Source organism: Microtus pennsylvanicus, chromosome 15, assembly GCF_037038515.1.
Source record: "Microtus pennsylvanicus isolate mMicPen1 chromosome 15, mMicPen1.hap1, whole genome shotgun sequence".
Taxonomy (NCBI): domain Eukaryota; kingdom Metazoa; phylum Chordata; class Mammalia; order Rodentia; family Cricetidae; genus Microtus; species Microtus pennsylvanicus.
Genome location: NC_134593.1, coordinates 72,259,944 through 72,278,919, shown reverse-complemented (window position 1 = coordinate 72,278,919; position 18,976 = coordinate 72,259,944). Strand labels below are relative to the sequence as shown.

General features: G+C 38.5%; 1 protein-coding gene across 2 annotated transcripts in view; it reads left to right on the top strand.

Annotated features, from left to right (window-relative positions):
* The window catches only part of Nalcn (sodium leak channel, non-selective), a 261,873-nt gene that overhangs the window by 144,106 nt on the left and 98,791 nt on the right, over nt 1-18,976 (top strand). For both annotated transcript variants that reach the window (XM_075948960.1, XM_075948959.1), the window contains exons 14-15: nt 1,890-2,027; nt 17,757-17,831. In XM_075948960.1, the coding sequence (XP_075805075.1) occupies nt 1,890-2,027; nt 17,757-17,831 (213 nt within the window). The remainder of the gene's footprint in view (nt 1-1,889; nt 2,028-17,756; nt 17,832-18,976) is intronic.

The window sequence follows — 18,976 nt, the reverse complement described above, 5'->3', positions numbered from 1 at the left end:
TGTTTGACATAATGCAATATATGATGATTTTAAGGAAATAACAGTACAGTTAAACAAGGAGTAAGTTGAAGCTAAGGGTTGCCTCCTCTTGTGCAGCCCAGCAAGGAGAATGTCACGGTGCTGCTGATAATGCTAGGACTCAATTATCAAATGCAACCTAATTCACATTTTCATCAACAACAATAACAAAAAAAAACTTCTACAAGATGAAAGAATTTAGGCCAGACTAATTCAAGAGAAGTACTCCACAAATGGACAGGATGTGTGGGAAAACAATCAACCACTTCAAGATTCATTTCATATGGAAGGCAAGCCTGAAGACCTGAGTTTGATCCCTGTGACCCACATGGTGGAAGGACAGACTGGCTCCCCACATTATCCTCTGGCCCCCCAACGCACGCCATAACACATTCACCCTATACATAACTACAATAAATAAGTATAATTTTTCTGAAAAAAATATTTAAGAATTAATGGTTTCTTATTCATGTGGACCCAGTGTCTCCTGAACATTGAAAGTCACACTTTGGAAAAAGTTCTTTTGACCTCAGGAAGGAAATAGTCTAAGGGGAAATAGCTCTGCTTATGCCTAAAAGTGGCAGATCCCAGACATTCCTGAATGCAGGAGATTCAATACCTGGCCACAATTTCTATTAGCATAACAAAGTATTCAAATAGGTTAGAAAAGCCAGACAATTACTTTTACAGTCCCTTTAAATCTGGGATCCTGTCAATCATAGATTTGTATCTTGATTTCAGGCTGTTCCTTATCCTGAACTTCAGTTCTTGGAACCTTAATACTCTGTTTATGGTTTCTTCCTCTGAAGACTGTAAAACAGTTGTAAAGAGTAAACCTTTTCCCGGCGTGATCAAAAGCCTCACTAAGAAGCATTTAGTGGCCACTGATGCATACAGGACACATATTCTCATATTTAACTAGAACGATGTTTCCAAACTGAACAGCCAAAGCTTGGTGCAGGAAGAGCCCAGTCTTTCAGCATGACTGGCTTTCTTGGAATGTCCTGGTGTTTTAGTCTTGGCTTCTTCTGCAATCATGACTCTGTGCCTTACATTCTTTAAAAGTATCATGAAAAAAAAAATGTGTCTTTGTTAAATTCCTCAGCCTGTCCATATCATTACATGTTTCTAATATGGTAGCTGAACTCATTTGGTAGCTGGACACCTTGTAAACAAAATAAACGTTATTATTCTCCTGTGTGCTTAAGACAATGTAATTCATTTTTAAATTAATACAGTTCTACTAGCAGCATCAGGAAACCCAAATAAAAATCTGGTGGAGGTGTTAAAATAACTTTCTGAAAGGGGAAAAAACAAATCATGTGTAGGCAATGATAGAGAAACTTTCATGTCTCAAAAGAATTTACCCTTAAAAGCAATTTTTAATTCAAAATAATTAGTTTCTGAAGCTGAAGAGTTTGATGTAACAATTAATCCTTTGTTCTCAGCTTTTTCCCATGTTGCAGGAATTACTTTCCCTTGATTTGTTAGAAGAGAATAAATAATGCCAACAACAAAGTCTTCAGCTGATTATCACAAGATAATTTAATTTTACTTTCCATTTTAGTTTTGTTTTTGCTCTTTTGGGAGGGGTATTATTGTCTTATTTTGGTTTTGTCTGTGTGCCACATGTGTGCAGTGCCCCCAGGGGTCAAAAGAGGACAATGAGTCCATCAGTACTGGAATTAGAGACAGTTGTGAGCTGCCACGTGGGTGCAGATAATTAAATCTGGTCCTCTGCAAGAACAGCCAGTGCTCTTAACCACTGAGACATCTCTCTCGTCTCTCATGGGATAATTTTAATTGTATCCAGGTGTAAATTACATTGAGTCGGTGGAATGTGTAATGCTCCATTTCTTTTTCTTGCATAGGCATTTATGTCCATGTTCCAGATCCTGACCCAGGAAGGATGGGTGGATGTGATGGATCAGACTCTGAATGCAGTAGGACATATGTGGGCACCGGTGGTGGCCATCTATTTCATACTCTACCATCTCTTTGCAACTCTGGTGAGTTTATCATTTCTTTTAAGTTATATCTTGAAGCAATTTATGGGATGAAGGTCACCAGATATTTGATGTATTATCAATTTCAAAGTAAGAGTCCATAGAAAACTTCCAGATATCCCGTTGGATGAGATTCCTTCCATTCTAAATGCTATAAGGGAAAGAACTTCTTGAGGATTATATTTCAGGTTGGTTAATGAGAAGCCCCTGGTTTCCATCAGGTACATGTGCTTGCGAGGGGGAATATAAAACAGAGCAAATGGAAATCCCATAGTCACACATCAGTTTAGCTTCCCTCCACATTCACACATCGTCACATCTATAGATCAAACTCGAACTACGCTATTGTTGTAATTTTTATCATGTAGTAATGTCCTCTTCAATTTCAACACATCCTCTTCGCAGCTGTGATTAAACTTGAATCTCAGGGTACAGTTAGCTAATTAAAAATCTGTGGTGTTTCTGTACTGTGTGCAGAGCAGTGATGCACGGGAGAGAAAAGAAAATGCATAGCAGAAACTACTCTGAAAGCACAAGAAAACAGAATGCCAAAGTTCGGGAAAGTTTGTTTCTGTCACCATCTAGATCATTCTCTTCAATCACAAAAGATTATTTTCACTTTGAACTAAACATAGAAAAAGAGACCTATACTGCCTCTACTCCACTAAAGAAGTAATTCCCATGCCTTCTTACTACCAAATGTGCATCTATTCCCATTTAATCTTGTTCTCTAATAGTATAATAACATATGTTATACTTTTTCAGGAATGAATGAAATAAAATTCACTGCCACTATTTACTGTGTAGCAAAATGCTTTATGATAATTAGCTTTGATATTTAGGACAATCGGATAGGAAAATCTTATAATGTAGTTGATGATGAAATTGAGGTTCAGAGAAGTTTAGGAATTTGCCTAATACTACTCTAAGTATAATGGTATTCCAACTAATCCCATCTCTAGATGGTCTTAAAAGCTAAAGTTTCATTGCTTGCTTATTGCTTAGATAGTGAAGGCAAAATTTACCATTGAGCATGTCAAAATTGAGTTTGGCCTTGAGAAAAGTCTCACTCAAACAACACAAACTGCTTGCCACCTCTAATGTCCTCCAATTACAAATACTTAGGAATTATTAAGTACTTGAGAAGTTATGTGTGATGACTTAAAAGTGGCCTCTACAATAGACAAAGGCTTTCAAAATTAACATATGCCCACTACAACAGAGATACTTGGTTAAGTAGTGTAAAGTCAGAGGTTCAAATGGTAGAATTATATAGAAATAGCCTGGACATTGCTTACATGGAATTGAATTTATAAAAAACCATGAGGGCTAAGGACACTGGAGAGTGGGGATGGGACCTGGCTTCCAGAGCTGGTGTATGGCTGTGCTGGAATGTGTACCTTGTTTCCAGGACTTTTGCACGCTGCCTACCAGCATGTTTAAGTCTGTGTTTGGTCACGTGTTCATCTATCAATTAGTCACTCATTCAGTTACTACTGCATTTTACTAATGTTTAGTAGTCATCTACCATGTTGTTAGATCACTCTGGCATTGGAGTAGCTTGAAGACTATTGACCATAGGTTAAATATAGGAGAGATTTAATGGACATCAACAATTCATGTGAATATTAGTCTAGTTGACTTCTGATATCAATCTAATTATTTTTGCTGCTAGATAATATAATTGTTTGCTATCCTCATTACAGATTATTACACTCAGACATACATTTGAGCAACTCAGAGTCACAAAGGATAAAAAGCAGAAGAAATACTATCTCTCCTGGTATATCACCTGGAAAGAAATTTTTAACTGAAATTCTACAGGGATCACTTATAAAATGAATGACAGTGTTAAAACTTCCAATTAGCCTTTTTGGGCAACCTAAAACTTGTATGGGTCCCCAAAATGGCATTAATTATTATTGCTTAAGCAAATCAAAGATTAAAATCTACATTAAGTTCCATCCTTTCTTTTGCTGATGTATGTGTGTCTAAAACACAAATTACTATTTCTCATTATAAGTTATTAAATTTTAAGTTAAAAACTAAGCATTGAAATCATTTGTTATTTTATTAACAATTTTTTGAAGTCTGTAAAGCAATCAAGAATTGAAAAGTCTTTGTGTCAGCAAAAAGCAGCTTGGTAAATATGGTGCGGACAAGAGCATGAAGTTAGAGTTCAGAAATCTAGATTAGTTTTCCTGGTCATTAGAAATGGAACTTAACTTCCTTTATGGCTTTTCTGGGTCAAACCTAAAAGTAAGAATAATAATGCCTAACAGAAGTAGTTCCCAAAGTTCCGTGTATGTTAGCTATCTTTGCATTATTAGAGATTCTTTGACCAATGGCAAGGCTCATTCCTATTTTATAGTGGTTGAAAATAAATGTCTTCAAATCAATGAAATGCAGAGATTTGCCACGTATATGCATCTATAGAACATATACATATATACTGATTATAATTCAAAGTTATCATATTAAATATGTTTGGTATTGTAAAGTTAAAAGATTGTTATTAATATATTTTAGTTTGTAAGGTCCTGTTCCACGTGTGTTGTTAGCCATCACTATACTGAAAGGAAGCTATATGTGGTCATGTGGTCCTCTCCTGACATGCCATTAAGATAAATGATTCTCAGAATAAATGTATCAAGCTCAATATGTATTCTGCAATTACATTTATTGCTAATTTTCTATTTTTCTTAACATACATGAAACTACTTCCTAGGTCATTAAAATGTATGGCGGATGCTGGTTCATAGCTTATTAGTCTTCTTCCCCAAAGATGGTTGTACTGTTTTCCAAGGAGGAGGCTTCAATGCCACAATACATCAACACACGATGCATGTTCACATGAGACTTTGTCTAGGATCTATGCCCAAGTTTGGATATTGTCCCCATACCACTAAAACAGGAATCTTTTGAGTCAAACACCAAATCTGGTTCACCACCCATCTTTGAGCCTGTGAGTCGCAATGGTGTCTGTATCCTTACATGGTTGTGTGACTAGGTACTCACATAAGACCCTTTATGTCATCGTATGGCCCCCAAAGCCTGAAGCATTTACTGAATGAGAAAAGTGGTAGGACCCTGTCCTGAAAGAAGACCACAATCATTTGCCCTCCAGAGTGTCATAATTCAGAATTCCTATGCTCCTTCACACTCTTTTACACTTGATAGTGTATGCCTTTTTAATGTTTTGATACTTTTGTGAGTGACTGGCACATTGTTTTACCTCACTTTGCATTTTAATATTGGTGTGAGTATTGAGGGGGAAATTCCTATGTGCTCATTGGCCTTCTTCTCAGTGACTTACCCAGTATTTGTTTTACAGGTGTTTTAAGGGCTAGGTTGTCTTTTCCAACTTCATTCATAGGAGTGACACATGTTTGGATTTTTTTAATCTCTTAGCATAGCTAGTACATTTGTTGCAAGTCTGTCTTCTTCGATGGTATTTTGCTATTCCAATTTGTCTATGATTCCTTTTGATGGTAAAGCAATCATTTCTGAAAAATAGTCAATATTTTTATTTTATTCATGCTTAAAACATTCTCTTCCTGAGATCATACCTGCCTGTATATTCTCATGATTTAAATTTTTACTTTTCTTCCTTAGATCTTTAACTCATTCTGGACTTAAAATGTATAGGTAGTAAATGTTAAATGAAATGGTTAAATAAAAGTCAAGTCACATTTACTTACAAGATTTATGTGAGAATTTTAATGCATTAACATATTTACTTGATTTTCTCTAGTTATTAAATATATGGCAAAAGATTAAATAATTAGGCTTTCAATTTTATAAATACTGCTTTAATGAGGTAATTAGCTTAGTGAAAGAAAACACTCTCTGCCACTAAATTATAAACAAAAGTATCATTTATATATTAGCCCTATATTCTAACTAGTCCAGCTGCTTCCTGCATCTTACAGAGACTTTGCTTAAGACATGATCAGCCTCTGTTTTTCATTATCTGAGTACTCTTAGCGTGGCACTCATTCAAGTGTTAGGTTATTATTAGGTTAGTCCTGACTCACTTAGCATGGTGTTACTGAATCTCTACATACAACTATATGTGAAAGATTCAAAGTGGTAAAGATCTTTTTTTTTTAATTTTTTTTATTGATAAAAGAAGAATAAAGAAAAAAAACAAATTTCCACCTCCTCCCAGCCTCCCATTTCCCTCCCCCTCCTCCCACTCTTCTCCCCCTCCTCCCACTCTTCTCCCCCTCCTCCCACCCCTCTCCCCTTCCCCCCACTCCTCTCCCCCTCCCTCTCCAGTCCAAAGAGCAGTCAGGGTTCCCTGCCCTGTGGTAAGTCCTAGGTCCTCCCCCCTCCGTCCATATCTAGGAAGGTGAACATCCAAACTGGCTAGGCTCCCACCAAGCCAGCAGATTGCGTAGGATCAAAACTGCGTGCCATTGTCCTTGGCGTCTCATCAGCCCTCATTGTTCGTCATGTTCAGAGAGTCCAGTTTTATCCCATGCTTTTTTGGTAACAGTCCAGCTGGCCTTGGTGAGCTCCCAGTAGATCAGCTCCACTGTCTCAGTGGGTGGGTGCACCCCTCGTGGTCCCGACTTCTTTGCTCATGTTCTCCCTCCTGCTCCTCATTGGGACTTTGGGAGCTCAGTCCATTGCTCCAGTGTGGGTCTCTGTCTCTATCTCCATCCATCGCCAGATGAAAGTTCTAGGATGATATGCAAGATATTCGTCAGTATTGCGCTAGGATAGGGTCATTTCAGGTTCCCTATCCTCAGCTGCCCAAGGAGCTAACTGGGGACCTCAGCTTGGGCCCCTGGGAGCCCCTCTAGGGTCAAACTAGTTAGGTCTCCTAACTACTCAGGAATTATCAATAGTCAACACAGACACATCAACAAATATTGAAAACTGGTCATTCAAGGACTAGTTTAATGACATGATACCCAGCTCCTTCCTGTATGATCAGTGCCCACAGGGTCAGCTGTGCTTCCTGGTTCTTCCACATCAACCTCATTTGAGGTTTAATGTGACCATGCAAAAATCTGGTGATAGCTATTAATTCATTAATTATTTTCAGAGATAGTTTTGAGATAAATATATCGACATGTGCATGAGTCTGTAGAATAGAGAACAGTATTATAAGCTAAACTCACAGATCTGCCTGTGAACTTGAGTTTATGCCAAAATGAGAACTTTTGGTAAATTATTTTTTCCTCTAGTAAGTATTACAAAAAAGCAACTAACTCAATTTGGGAGAAAAGTTGACAGAAATGTGCAAACTCTAATGAGTAATTAGTCCCTTAGTTAATGTGATTAGTGGTGCTACCAACCTGGAGGGTTCCTGACCCAGCTTTCTAAGAGACAGAAGAAAAGCAAAATTTGGCTGCAGCGAGTTCTGGAATAGCACCAGGCCAGGATGTTGTATGCTCCTGGGGGCACCAATTTGTCTGCTCACCATGACAGTCAAGCTCCAGTGTACAGAAAAAAACATATTCATCACTATTATCTATTGTTCCTTTAAATGCTTTTTCCTGCCAGGTACGTGTTCAGTATTTCTGTCCTAAGTGATTTCAGTTTGTCATGTGCTTGTTGACTTTATCTTGTCACCCACTTTTGCTGGTGATTTGGAAGTTTTAAACAGTTGAAAAGACTTTCTTTTCCTGCCTCTTTGAAGGTTTTTTTTCTTCCTCCTTTATTATTGTCTCAAAAGAAAGCCCTGTGATGTGAATACTGAAAGAAGAGAAAACATAATTAAGCCTTCATTGTGGATGGTCTTTTCGTTACCTTTGAAGTGCCGAAATTAACACAGCGATCTCTTGATTTCGCCTCAGTGGCAGCAGCTTGCTGTGAATAGTCATGTTTTGCTCACAGAGATGTGCATTTGAAAGTGTAAATTAAATGATTTAAAAGTGAGTCTATGTTGAACATATCCCATTTTACACTGCTCTTATTAAATCTGACTGTTTTTTGACCCATATAAAAAGTGATATTGTTTTATTCTTCAAATGGCAAGAAAGCTCAGGATAGCATGGTTATAAATGCTTAAAGGAGGAGGCAAACAGAAGTGTGAGGTGTGTGTCAGTTTCCTGCTGTGCTCTGTTGCATACAGATAACGATGAGTGACACCATCAAGAATGATGGTGTCACTTCAGCCAAAAGGCCACCTTTCTACATGGAAGCAGTAAAAAGAAACAGAATGAAAAATTAAAAGAGAAAAGAAAATGTGTTTAGAGTGGGCCATAGCATGTAGAATTAAAGCAAAATGAGGTATGTTGCCACCGTGACAGAATCTCATCCTCAGTGACGTGTATGACCTCTTTTAAAAAGAAGTCTTAAATTTAGGTATTTGTATCATTGTACCTCAAAAGTGAGTCTGATGCATAAACACTGTAGTGATAAACAGAGCCACGGAGGGAATACTGTTCATTAACAAGGCCACTCTACAGAGCATGGAGGGAATGCTGTTTATTAACAACGCTACCCTCATCATTTATTTGCATTTGCCTGAAATTTAGTGTGAGTGAATGGAAGAAAAATAAGTTTATCTGCCATGAAAGAATAAAATTTAACAAGTATATAAATTTATAAAATAAATGTATAAATTTATCAAATGTAACAAACAAAATGTAAGCCAATTTCACAGAAAATGTCTAGCCCTGAGCAAATCTGGACTCTAAGAAGTAGAAGGAAAAGGCAGAGAAAAATAATCCTAAGGGATAGGAGAGTGGTCAGACATTTGGGAGACACTTGGGCAGAAGCTGTACTAACCCTAAAAAAAAAATTACTTTAATATCTACTGAACAGGAAGCTCAAAATTCCACCAGTATGTTGTTGTGCCCTTCTGCTACTATCTAGCGGTCTTCATCGGGTTTGTTTTGCAGTCAAATAATTAAAAGGCAGGAAAATTCTCAAGCCAAACAGTTCTCAACAGGGAATATCCCATAGAGACCAGATACAATTAGCCAGTGAAATAAGGCATTAATAGGGTAAGAACACACACACACACTAGGGCAAACACAAAGAAAGACCCTTTACAAAGCAGAGAAGTTGGAGTTCTGGCCTCTGGTGAAGAGCTGGGATTTTAAGGCGATTACGAGGTATTAGAATAGGGGTCTCCTTTCTCTAATTTAGGATTGGTCAATTTAAAGTAAAAGAGAGATGTTGATAGGCCCACATCTTTGGTAAACATACCTTGAACTTGGGGGAAGGGGAGCTGCTGGCAGGAGAAAACACCTGTCAGGACTTTCTTTGTCTCATATCAGGAGGGTGAGAAAGGAGCCAGAAGCTTGCATCTTTCTCTAGCTGTGGTCCCTCTCCCTTCCCTATCTGTGTGCCTATCAGCAGCCTAACTCCTGGGCTTCACTTCCTTAATATTCATGGAGTCTTCCCAGACTTTGAGACCTGATATGCACCGTTCCCCACACTAAAGCTATCATCACTACAAAAATTACCTTGGGAATTGGCATTTTTTTCATTATTTTTTTTTATTGAAAAAAAATTTCTGCCTCCTCCCAGCCTCCCATTTCCCTCCCTCTCCTCCCGCCCCTCTCCCCCTCCCCCGACTCCTCTCCCCCTCCCTCTCCAGTCCAAAGAGCAGTCAGGGTTCCCTGCCCTGTGGAAAGTCCAAGGTCCTCCCCCCTCCATCCAGGTCTAGGAAGGTGAACATCCAAACTGGCTAAGGCTCCCACAAACCAGAACATGAAGTAGGAACAAAACCCCATGCCATTGTCCTTGGCTTCTCATCAGCCCTCATTGTTCGCCATGTTCAGAGAGTCCGGTTTTATCCAATGCTTTTTCAGTCATACTCCAGCTGGCCTTGGTGAGCTCCCAATAAATCAGCCCAACTGTCTCAGTGGGTGGGTGCACCTCTCGTGGTCCTGACTTCCATGCTCATGTTCTCCCTCCTTCTGCTCCTCATTGGGACTTTGGGAGCTTAGTCTGATGCTCCAGTGTGGGTCTCTGTCTCTATCTCCAAGTTGGATAGAGGAGCAGGGAATCACATAACTTAATTGGCATTTTAATATAAGGAGCTAAAGAATTGAATATGCAAGACTAGAGAAATGATGGCCCAGTGGTTAAGAGCACTAACTGCTCTAGCAGAGGACCCAGGTAGTGTTTATAGAATCCACACAATAGCTCACAAATGTCTATAACTCCAGCTCCAGAAGATCCAATGGCCTTCTTTTGTGTCCTCAGGCACTGCAAAGCAACCTAGATAAAACGTTCAGACACATAAAATAAAGAAATCTTTTTAAAAAAAACAAAAACCTAGATATTTAAACTATTATGCTATCCTCTGTTTTTTTTCATAAAAATTCTAATTCGCACTGCTTGTAGGAGATATAAAATAAAGGTGTGTATGTGTATATGTTAAGCCAGTCAAGTGTTCTACAACAGAGTGCACACTATATATAGTCAAACACTGTAGACATGTTTAGACATGCAAGCAGCCATCAATGAAAACTTGTATCATGTGAGTTCCTTGATTTTAAGGCACCAGGTAAACTATCAACATTCTTCTGAATATATATTTTAGCAAAGAGAAAAAAAGATATTGCATAATGAACCTCTGTATCCTGCTATTACAGCATTATATTTTAAGTGATCTAAAATTATAAGCCGTGTTCTAAACTGAAGTACTATGTGAATGTAAGTAACAAAGCAACGCTGATTGATTGGATAATTTAGACCTGGAAACATTTAAAGTGTTTTACATACAAGAAGAAGATCTAGTGAATGAAGGTACTAAGTCCCCATAAAAATTCTTGCTTTATTAACAAGCAGTTTAATACGGTCCTATGTGCTACATCTAACGTCTGTGGGAAACATTTTGACACAATATGTGTAGAATGTTTAGCAAGTGGACATTGACTGCAAGTCAGCAGAGATGTGGATGTGATGGGTCCTGGTTAACGAGCGTTGCCTCAGCTTTCTGTAAGGATAAAACAAACAGAAAAGCCCCCAAACCTAGCAATGCTTTTTCTTTCATAATTAGGGCAAGTTGGGCGTTCCCATGACTTCCAATTCTTTGTGTTAGTAAGTGGCTGACACCCAGGTCAGACTGTTCCCTCCTTCCAATTTCACCCTGGGCTTAGAGGAAGATGATGTGTTGTTGGCAAGGTAAATTAGACATGATGGGAAAGCAAGCTGCCAACCTCTCCTCACTTCAATTTCTTCATCTCAGTGGTTATTGTCACCTTATTAGAGTCTGAGTAAAGAACCACAAAGTAATTCTCACTTCCTTACAATCAGCTGTGGGCTCACCTTGGTTTCCTGGACTTTTCATCTCTGTTCCAAGAGACTGTTCTCAGTCCAGACTTTCTTCATCTCTCATCCTGAGTGATAAGTAATCATCTTATCACAGGCCCCTCTACTGGGGACAGAAGTCCATGCCAAAATGAAACTGAGCTTTAGGGAAAGCCTAGACTTCACATGATACTCGACTTCCTATCTGCTCTCCACTGTTTTTTGTTTCCTTTGCCACCAGAGTTAAGTTATGCTAACTGAACTCACCACACCTAAATGTTCCAAGATCTCTGAAGAACGAAATTAATCTTCATGCTAACATAAAGCAAATCTTGACTCCCTCTTTTACTAGTCTTGATTTTGTTGCTAACAATCTTCCCCAACACTGTTCTCAATCCTATATATTTGGGGCTTCCTACTGCCAAATCTTGACTGTCATTTATTTCCCTGGGAAACCCAAAGTTTTTGTGAGGTGAGTCTTGCCTCCTTTCATCTAAACTATATTCAGCCTTGGGTCTGTGAAGAGACAGTACATAACCCCCATCTATCCCAGCTCTTCTGTTCTGAGGGTAACCTTTACCTCTAAGAAGAACATATGAAATATAATGTATTTTAAGAACATATGAAATAAAATGTATTTTTCAAACAAGAGAGCATTCTGTATCTAATCTCCTTTTGTCAACTCATACTTCCAGTCTGGAGTAACTGCACTTGATTCATTAAACACAAAAACAACTAACAACAAACCCCAAACTTTTGAAAGAAAAATCCCAATACAGAAGAAACTATGATCATCATTTCATGGTGGTAATAACTTCCTTCTGCTTTCCCTGACCTCAGTCTATGGCACTTATGGGACTGCCAGCTCCATCCCAGATTCTAATCATTCCTGCTCAGTACGCTTAGAAAAGTGAGCTCTGGCTAGACTAACCCGCTCAACTCCTCCAGAATAAGCTACATGCTCTCCAGCCTCCACGAATGACTTTGTTACATTTCTTTTTCTGTCAAAGTCACCTTGGTATCTCATGAGTGCCTTTGACTACATCCTCGGGGCTCTCATCATTGCCTCACAACACTAACTAAGGTGCCCTTGACCCATCCATCCCAATAGACTTTCAGAGACCAACATGTTCAGCTGGTACAGCACTAAATTATGATATGCAAATAACCACCAGTCTCTGCTGTCAGCCTTCAGATTCAACCTTGTGCAGCCACACACCCACTTCTGTTCCAGTTACAGACTTCATCCTGAATTATTGTAGGGTAAAAAGGATTTTATCTGGGACAGAGGAAAGGAGAGGAGTGTTTCCTTGGAAAATGGTATGCCCGACCAAAGGCAGTAACAGGGTTGGGATCAGTATGTTTAGATAGCCAAGACCTGACTGCACGTTTTGCCTGAACTTGAGGGGGAAGATTTTTAGAAGTCACACATAGGCCATCAGCAGCTGGGCAGTGTTACAATCCTAGGAGTACTAAATAAAGACAACTTCTGAGACACTCCCAAAGAACAAGTCCACCTTGGTTCCCCAAGAATGGCAGAACTTCTAAACTTTCCTGATTGTTGAGAGTAAGTATGGCCTTTGATCACTTTCTGCCAACCTACAATTTTTACTGTCTTTTCATGCTCTGATGAGCTGGTTTAAATTATATTTTCTTTTAAAAAAAGAAAAGAAACGTAAACAAATGCTCTCAATTTTTTAGATAAGGAATCTTTGTACATATAACTAAGTTAGCAATGTTGAATAAAATCATCCCAAGTTAGCTGGATGGATCCCAAATCCACTAAAAAAATATTTTTATGGGAAACTGAAGAGGATAACACTTGGGGAGAAAGAGAGGCTATGATGAGATGGAATTGAAGATTGATACTATGCTCTAAGAAAAGCCAGTGACTTCTCAGGACTTCAGAAGCTGCAAGAGACAAGGAAGGATCTTTCTTAGAGGCACTGGACATCTTACCGTCCTGCTGACAGCTAGTAGCCTTTAGACCTCTGGCCTCTAGAACGATAACAGAATAAATGCCCAAGTGTAAGGCACCAAGGATATGCATTTTGCCTCAGCAGCTCTAGGAAGTTACACGGAAGATATTACTGGAAATCAAAACTCAACAGAACCTTCCAGAGCTGAGATGGTGGCCACATTGGCAGGTCAAAAGCCCAGATTCCTCATTTCTGCAAAAACAAACAAACAAACAAACAAAAAACATCACCAATACTCCCCATGGGAGATGAAGAATGCCTTATCTAGCTCATAATGGACCAGACGCCAAGTGATTCACCTATGTTTGACCTTAAACCACTCTTGAAGAAAGGAAGCATATATTCTAACATAACAAAACCCAAGAATTGAGCTGCTTTGGTAGAACAATACATTTTTAGCCAACAACAGAAATGAAAAGACTATTATCTCATAACGTTTACTCATAGAAAAACAAAGAGTTTATTTCAGCCTTTCTATGTATTTCTAGCTTTTATCGTTCATCTAATTTGTTGGTAGAAAGTTAAATGAAGGGAAACAGGAGCTGCATTAATAAATAATAACACTAATAATAATTGTTTATTATTATTATAGCCATAAGATCTTACAAATAATGGCACAGTAACCTCCATAGGCTAGTGATTGCCCATGAATAAGTAAGGGATTGCACTTGTTTCTGAACCCAGGTCTCACCTGAACCACCGTGCTCTTGCCTATGTAGGTTCTCTCTATGCCTGCTGAATTCAATTGTAAACTCCACTGTGAGAGCAAGATTGCACCTGAGTCCCAATTAGACTGTGGCTGATACATTCCTGGAATCCTCTGAACTGTTTGTCAAAATTTGATCTAATAGAGTAACCTCACTGTCCTTCGATAGCCCTCCATCTGGCTGCTGCTGGAGAAATAATTAAAAGTGAAATCTGCTATGCTGCCATCCTCTCCATAAAGGTGGTAGAGAGAAAAACTAAAACACAGTTTTATTCTTGAAAAAGCATTGAGCCAAAGCCATAGTGGAAATGTCAGATGACCTAGCAGACAGCAAAAACAGAAAAAAAAATGTCACCCTCTATACCAAAACACAGGCATCTTCCAGTGAGTTTCAAGAAGATTCAACAGTGCTATTCAGTAAATGCCATTCTTCTAAATTTTACCTGACCAATGACTCTCTGCATTTGCTGGTGGGGCTGATTGGACAAAAAGGGTATACTGCATGAAAACTCCTGAGGCCACTAGGATGAAAGAAGAGGTGTTCTCATCCAAGAACTCTACCTCAAAAGACCCAGCAATACCACTTTGGGGTATATGCCCAAAGGAAGCTCATTCACACCACAAGGACATGTGCTCAACTATGTTCAAAGCAGCATTATTTGTAATAGCCAGAACCTGGTAACAACCTAGATGCCCCTCAACTGAAGAATGGATAAAGAAAATGTGGTACATTTACACAATGGAGTACTACTCAGCAGTAAAAAAAAAATGACATCTTGAAATTTGTAGGCCAATGGATAGATCAAGGAAAAACCATATTGAGTGAGGTAATCCAGACCCAGGAAGACAAATATAATATGTATTCATTCACAAGTGGCTTTTTAAAATAAAACAAAGTAAAACCAGCCTACAATCCATGACCCTAGAGAACCTAGACAACAAAGAGGACCCTAAGAGAGACATATAGGGATCTAAACAGGAAGAGAAAAAAGACAATATCTCCTGAATAAATTGGGAGTGTAGGGGTCATAGGAGAGGTAGAATGGGAGTGGGGAGGAAGGGAGAGGAGTGAAGAAAAATGTATAGTGCAATAAAAACAATAAAAAAGAATGTTCTCAGAAGCCCATTTATGAAAATCTCTAGTCACCAGACAAAGAATTGCAAGTGGCAGAATGCCACCTCTCAGTCAATGGAGCTAACTAGTAAGCATTCTCAAAGAATAAAGGAGTGTTCTTTCAAAAGGAAGGAACGAAGGAAGGAAGGGATGGAGAATCGAGGTGAGCTTTTGTTTGGTTTGGCTGCTTTTAATTTATTAGCGGGGAAATACCAGATACCTCAGGTGTCAGGGGAGGATGTGGAGGGACTAGGCAGTGCTTGGGATTGGTTTTTAAAAATAAAGCAAAAAAAATCAACCCACAAATCATAATCCCAGAGAACCTAGACAACAATGAGGACCCTAAGAGAGACATGCATAGATTTAATCTACATGGGAAGTAGAAAAAGACAAGATCTCCTGAGTAAATTGGGAGCATGGGGTCCTTGGGAGAGGGTTGAAGGGGAGAGGAGAGGCAGGGAAAGGAGCAGAGAAAAATGTAAAGTTCAATTAAAATCAATTAAAAATTTCCAAAGAATCAATAACGAATTATGCCTTTACAAAAAAAAAAAGAATGTGTTTTCTAAAGGAATTGTTTAAGAAAACGAGAGGAATACACCACCACCATCAAGGACATTTTAAAATCCCTTTTGGATGTGTGCTTACAGGTTTCCTGGAGAGACAGGAAACCCAGCTGAGTCAGGATATGTTTAAGTACCTACCTCCATAACTGTGAAGCATCTCTTACTATTGGGAGACTTCAAGGGATACCTCAGAACTTGAGATGAGGATACAGGGAAATGTTGATTCCTTGAGACATGGCTTTTCAAACCTGTAACGGCGTAAACGAATGCAGACAGATTGTAAAAATATATACAGCTTTAATGGCGAAATAGACTTACAGAACCACCGTTCCCCCGGAGACCAGGAAAGCAGAAGCGAGCTCTGAGAGCACACTCACCAGATTTATAGGTAAACATTAGCCCGAGGCAAACACGCCCCCTAAGGGGGCGGGACTTATCCCTACACAAACCAAGATCATGGGGAAAGATCCAAACTGAGATTGAACTGTGGGATGACCAATTTAGAACAACACTGACTCTCACATGAGCCTGACCAGGCATGGTGACATCAGGGAAAGCCTCTGATCTAGACCACTCTGAAGTATCTTTGAGTTCTGCTAGGGTCCTCAAAGATGAGGCTACAGTAAGCAAGCATGGTGGCACTAGTCCCAAGCCAATCATTTCCTACAATAAAGAAGCATGGTGGCACTAGTCCCAAGCCAATCATTTCCTACAATAAAGAAGCATGGTAGCACTAGTTCCAAGCCAATCATTTCCTACCACAGCCTTTCTCCCTGACCTTGCTTTTTGCTTTCCATTCATTACAGAGTGAGTCACTAAATTATGCATAATAATCTCTCTGGTACAGTAACTCAGAGTTCAGTTGCCTCAACTTCCTTGCCATTTGATTCAAGCATTTAATATTAAAAAATGGCAATGCTTTCTTCAGAGGGAAATTGAAAAAGAAGGATATAAATGAGGAGTAAAGACAACAATGGAAAGGAATAGGGAAACTTTATGAGTCCCAAGCACAAGAAGAAATAGAAATTAATATATTTTAAATTATCTCAAAACATAAAAAGGGGGAAATTTATCATCACCACAGAAAGACAGATGTTATTGTCAGGCTAAGTTACCTACTCTGAACATTTTCTATTTAAATTTTTTTTCTACATTGCTGGACTTTTACCATAAATACACCTATTATTGTACTGGAAGCATATTTTTTTTTGGTACCAGAAAAATTCATGGGTTGTTAGCCAACACTTTATCACAAATTATCCACAGGCTAGGAACTCACTAACAAAGAAATCTTTATTGTCTTGAATAGTTTCTCTCAGTTGGGAACTGGAAAAGGTTTGCTTGGGTCTGTTACAGTGTCTCCTTAGGTTACCATCAAGATGTCTGGGACTGTGGTCACTTAGAAGACTTGAGTATCTGCCTCCAAAACAGGTCTCTCACAAGAGTGTTGGAAGGTTCATTGTTTTCTGCTGGCAAGAAGTCTCAGTTCATCAGAAGAAGGGATTTTTCATGGTGCTTCCTTCACATCTTGGCACTGCCTGAGCCACTGATCCCAGAGAGGGTAGAATAAAACCTGGCATTGCCTTTTATTGCCTCTTTCCTGTAACCTTCTGGCTCCATGTCAATGTGTGAGACTACAGCACACATCATTTGCAGTTAACAGCAACACTATGGGACACCTTGGGCACTACTTGCCACCATGAAAACCTTTAACATCAGTATGAATTTGGTCATTGAGTTCTCTATACTCGTATTAGCTACTTATAAAAGTTTAGAGGTCATTTCCAGTATTTTATCATTATAACTATCCAGTTAGCACCTTTGCATATTAAGCTTTTAATCATTAATTCTTTCTTAGGTTAGTTTCAGAGATAATGTTATTAAATTAAAACAATCATAACTTCTTTATTATATTTCTTTCCTGAAGTGAGTTGATATTTTTGTTATCTATGTGACTTTTGTATTTCCTGTCCTGTGTTTGTGACAAAAATTTTAAAGTGTCTATGCAATGATTCACAATGCATATTCATAATTTTCAACTGATGAATTCTTTATCAAATATCTTTTAGGTACATATTCTATATATACAAAGTTTTGATACTTATAGCCTGTGGGTGTTTTCATTGTTATTTAACCATTTTGTAGATCCTCCTGAGTTTGTTTGTTGCTGTTATTTTGGACAACTTAGAACTTGATGAAGATCTAAAGAAGCTCAAACAAGTAAGTGATATTAAAAAGTAAGGGCGCTTAAAGTAATGTTGATGTTTGGATTTTCAAAGCAAAGAATTAATTGAAAATTTTGAGGCAGTCTGAGCTAATAAACTGATGTGTTGTTTTATCTCATATCACAGTGTGTTTTCCTATTACTCTACCTATATCTTATGGCTAGTTTCATATTACTTTGAGTAAAAGTAAGATGCTCATAGTTTAATAACTGGATTTTGAGATCATTTTTCTATTAATTGAAGGATGTTTTGAAATGAAATTACCCAGGGCCATAATGCCATATTGCACAAGTATTATGCAATGCTCTTAGTCTTTGTCATAAAAAGTATTAAAAAGGAACTGTCAGACTTACAGACACTAGAAAAGTATCTAGTCTGGATGTCCAAAGTGATTGTTCAAAATTAAACAAGATAAATGATCAAATATGTGTCTTGTTATTCTTGAAATCAGACTCTATCAGGGTAGGGAAAATAGTATCAAAAATGGACATGGGTGTTTGTAAAGATTATATTATCTATGGCAGACAGGTGACAAGTTGAATCAGCTGACTAGCTCCGTAGTTCTCTTGTGTGGAACAGAGCAGTGTCTGCAATTGGCTGAAGTGTTTGGCTTTATTGAGAAAAAAGAGGATGGGAGACATTAGGAGATTTTCTTGGACACACTTATACATTGTATGATGAGTTAAAATGTTAACAAGAATGTAGTAAGAGGTCACTTGTTTGTTTCCGGGCTGCCCAGACTCCCATAATAATCACACAGAGACTTTATTGTTTGCAATACTGTTTGTATAATAGCTTAAGTGTATTTTTGGCTTACTCTTATGTCTTAAATTAACCCATTTCTATTAATCTGTGTATCACCACATGGCTGTGGCTTACCAGGTAAAGTTCTGTCCGGCGTCTGTGCCTGGTGGAGCTAAATGGCTTCTCCCTGACTCCTTCTTTCTCCCAGCATTCAGTTTAGTTTGCCTACCTAGCTCTATTTTGCTAAGCTACTGGCCAAATCAGCTTTATTCATTAACCAATAAAAGCAACACATATGCAGAAGGACTTCCCACATCGCAAGAGTACCCAATACTCTAAAGTAAGTCTTTAGAATTATGTGAAGGGTCTCACATATTCAGATTTTTCAAAACTTGC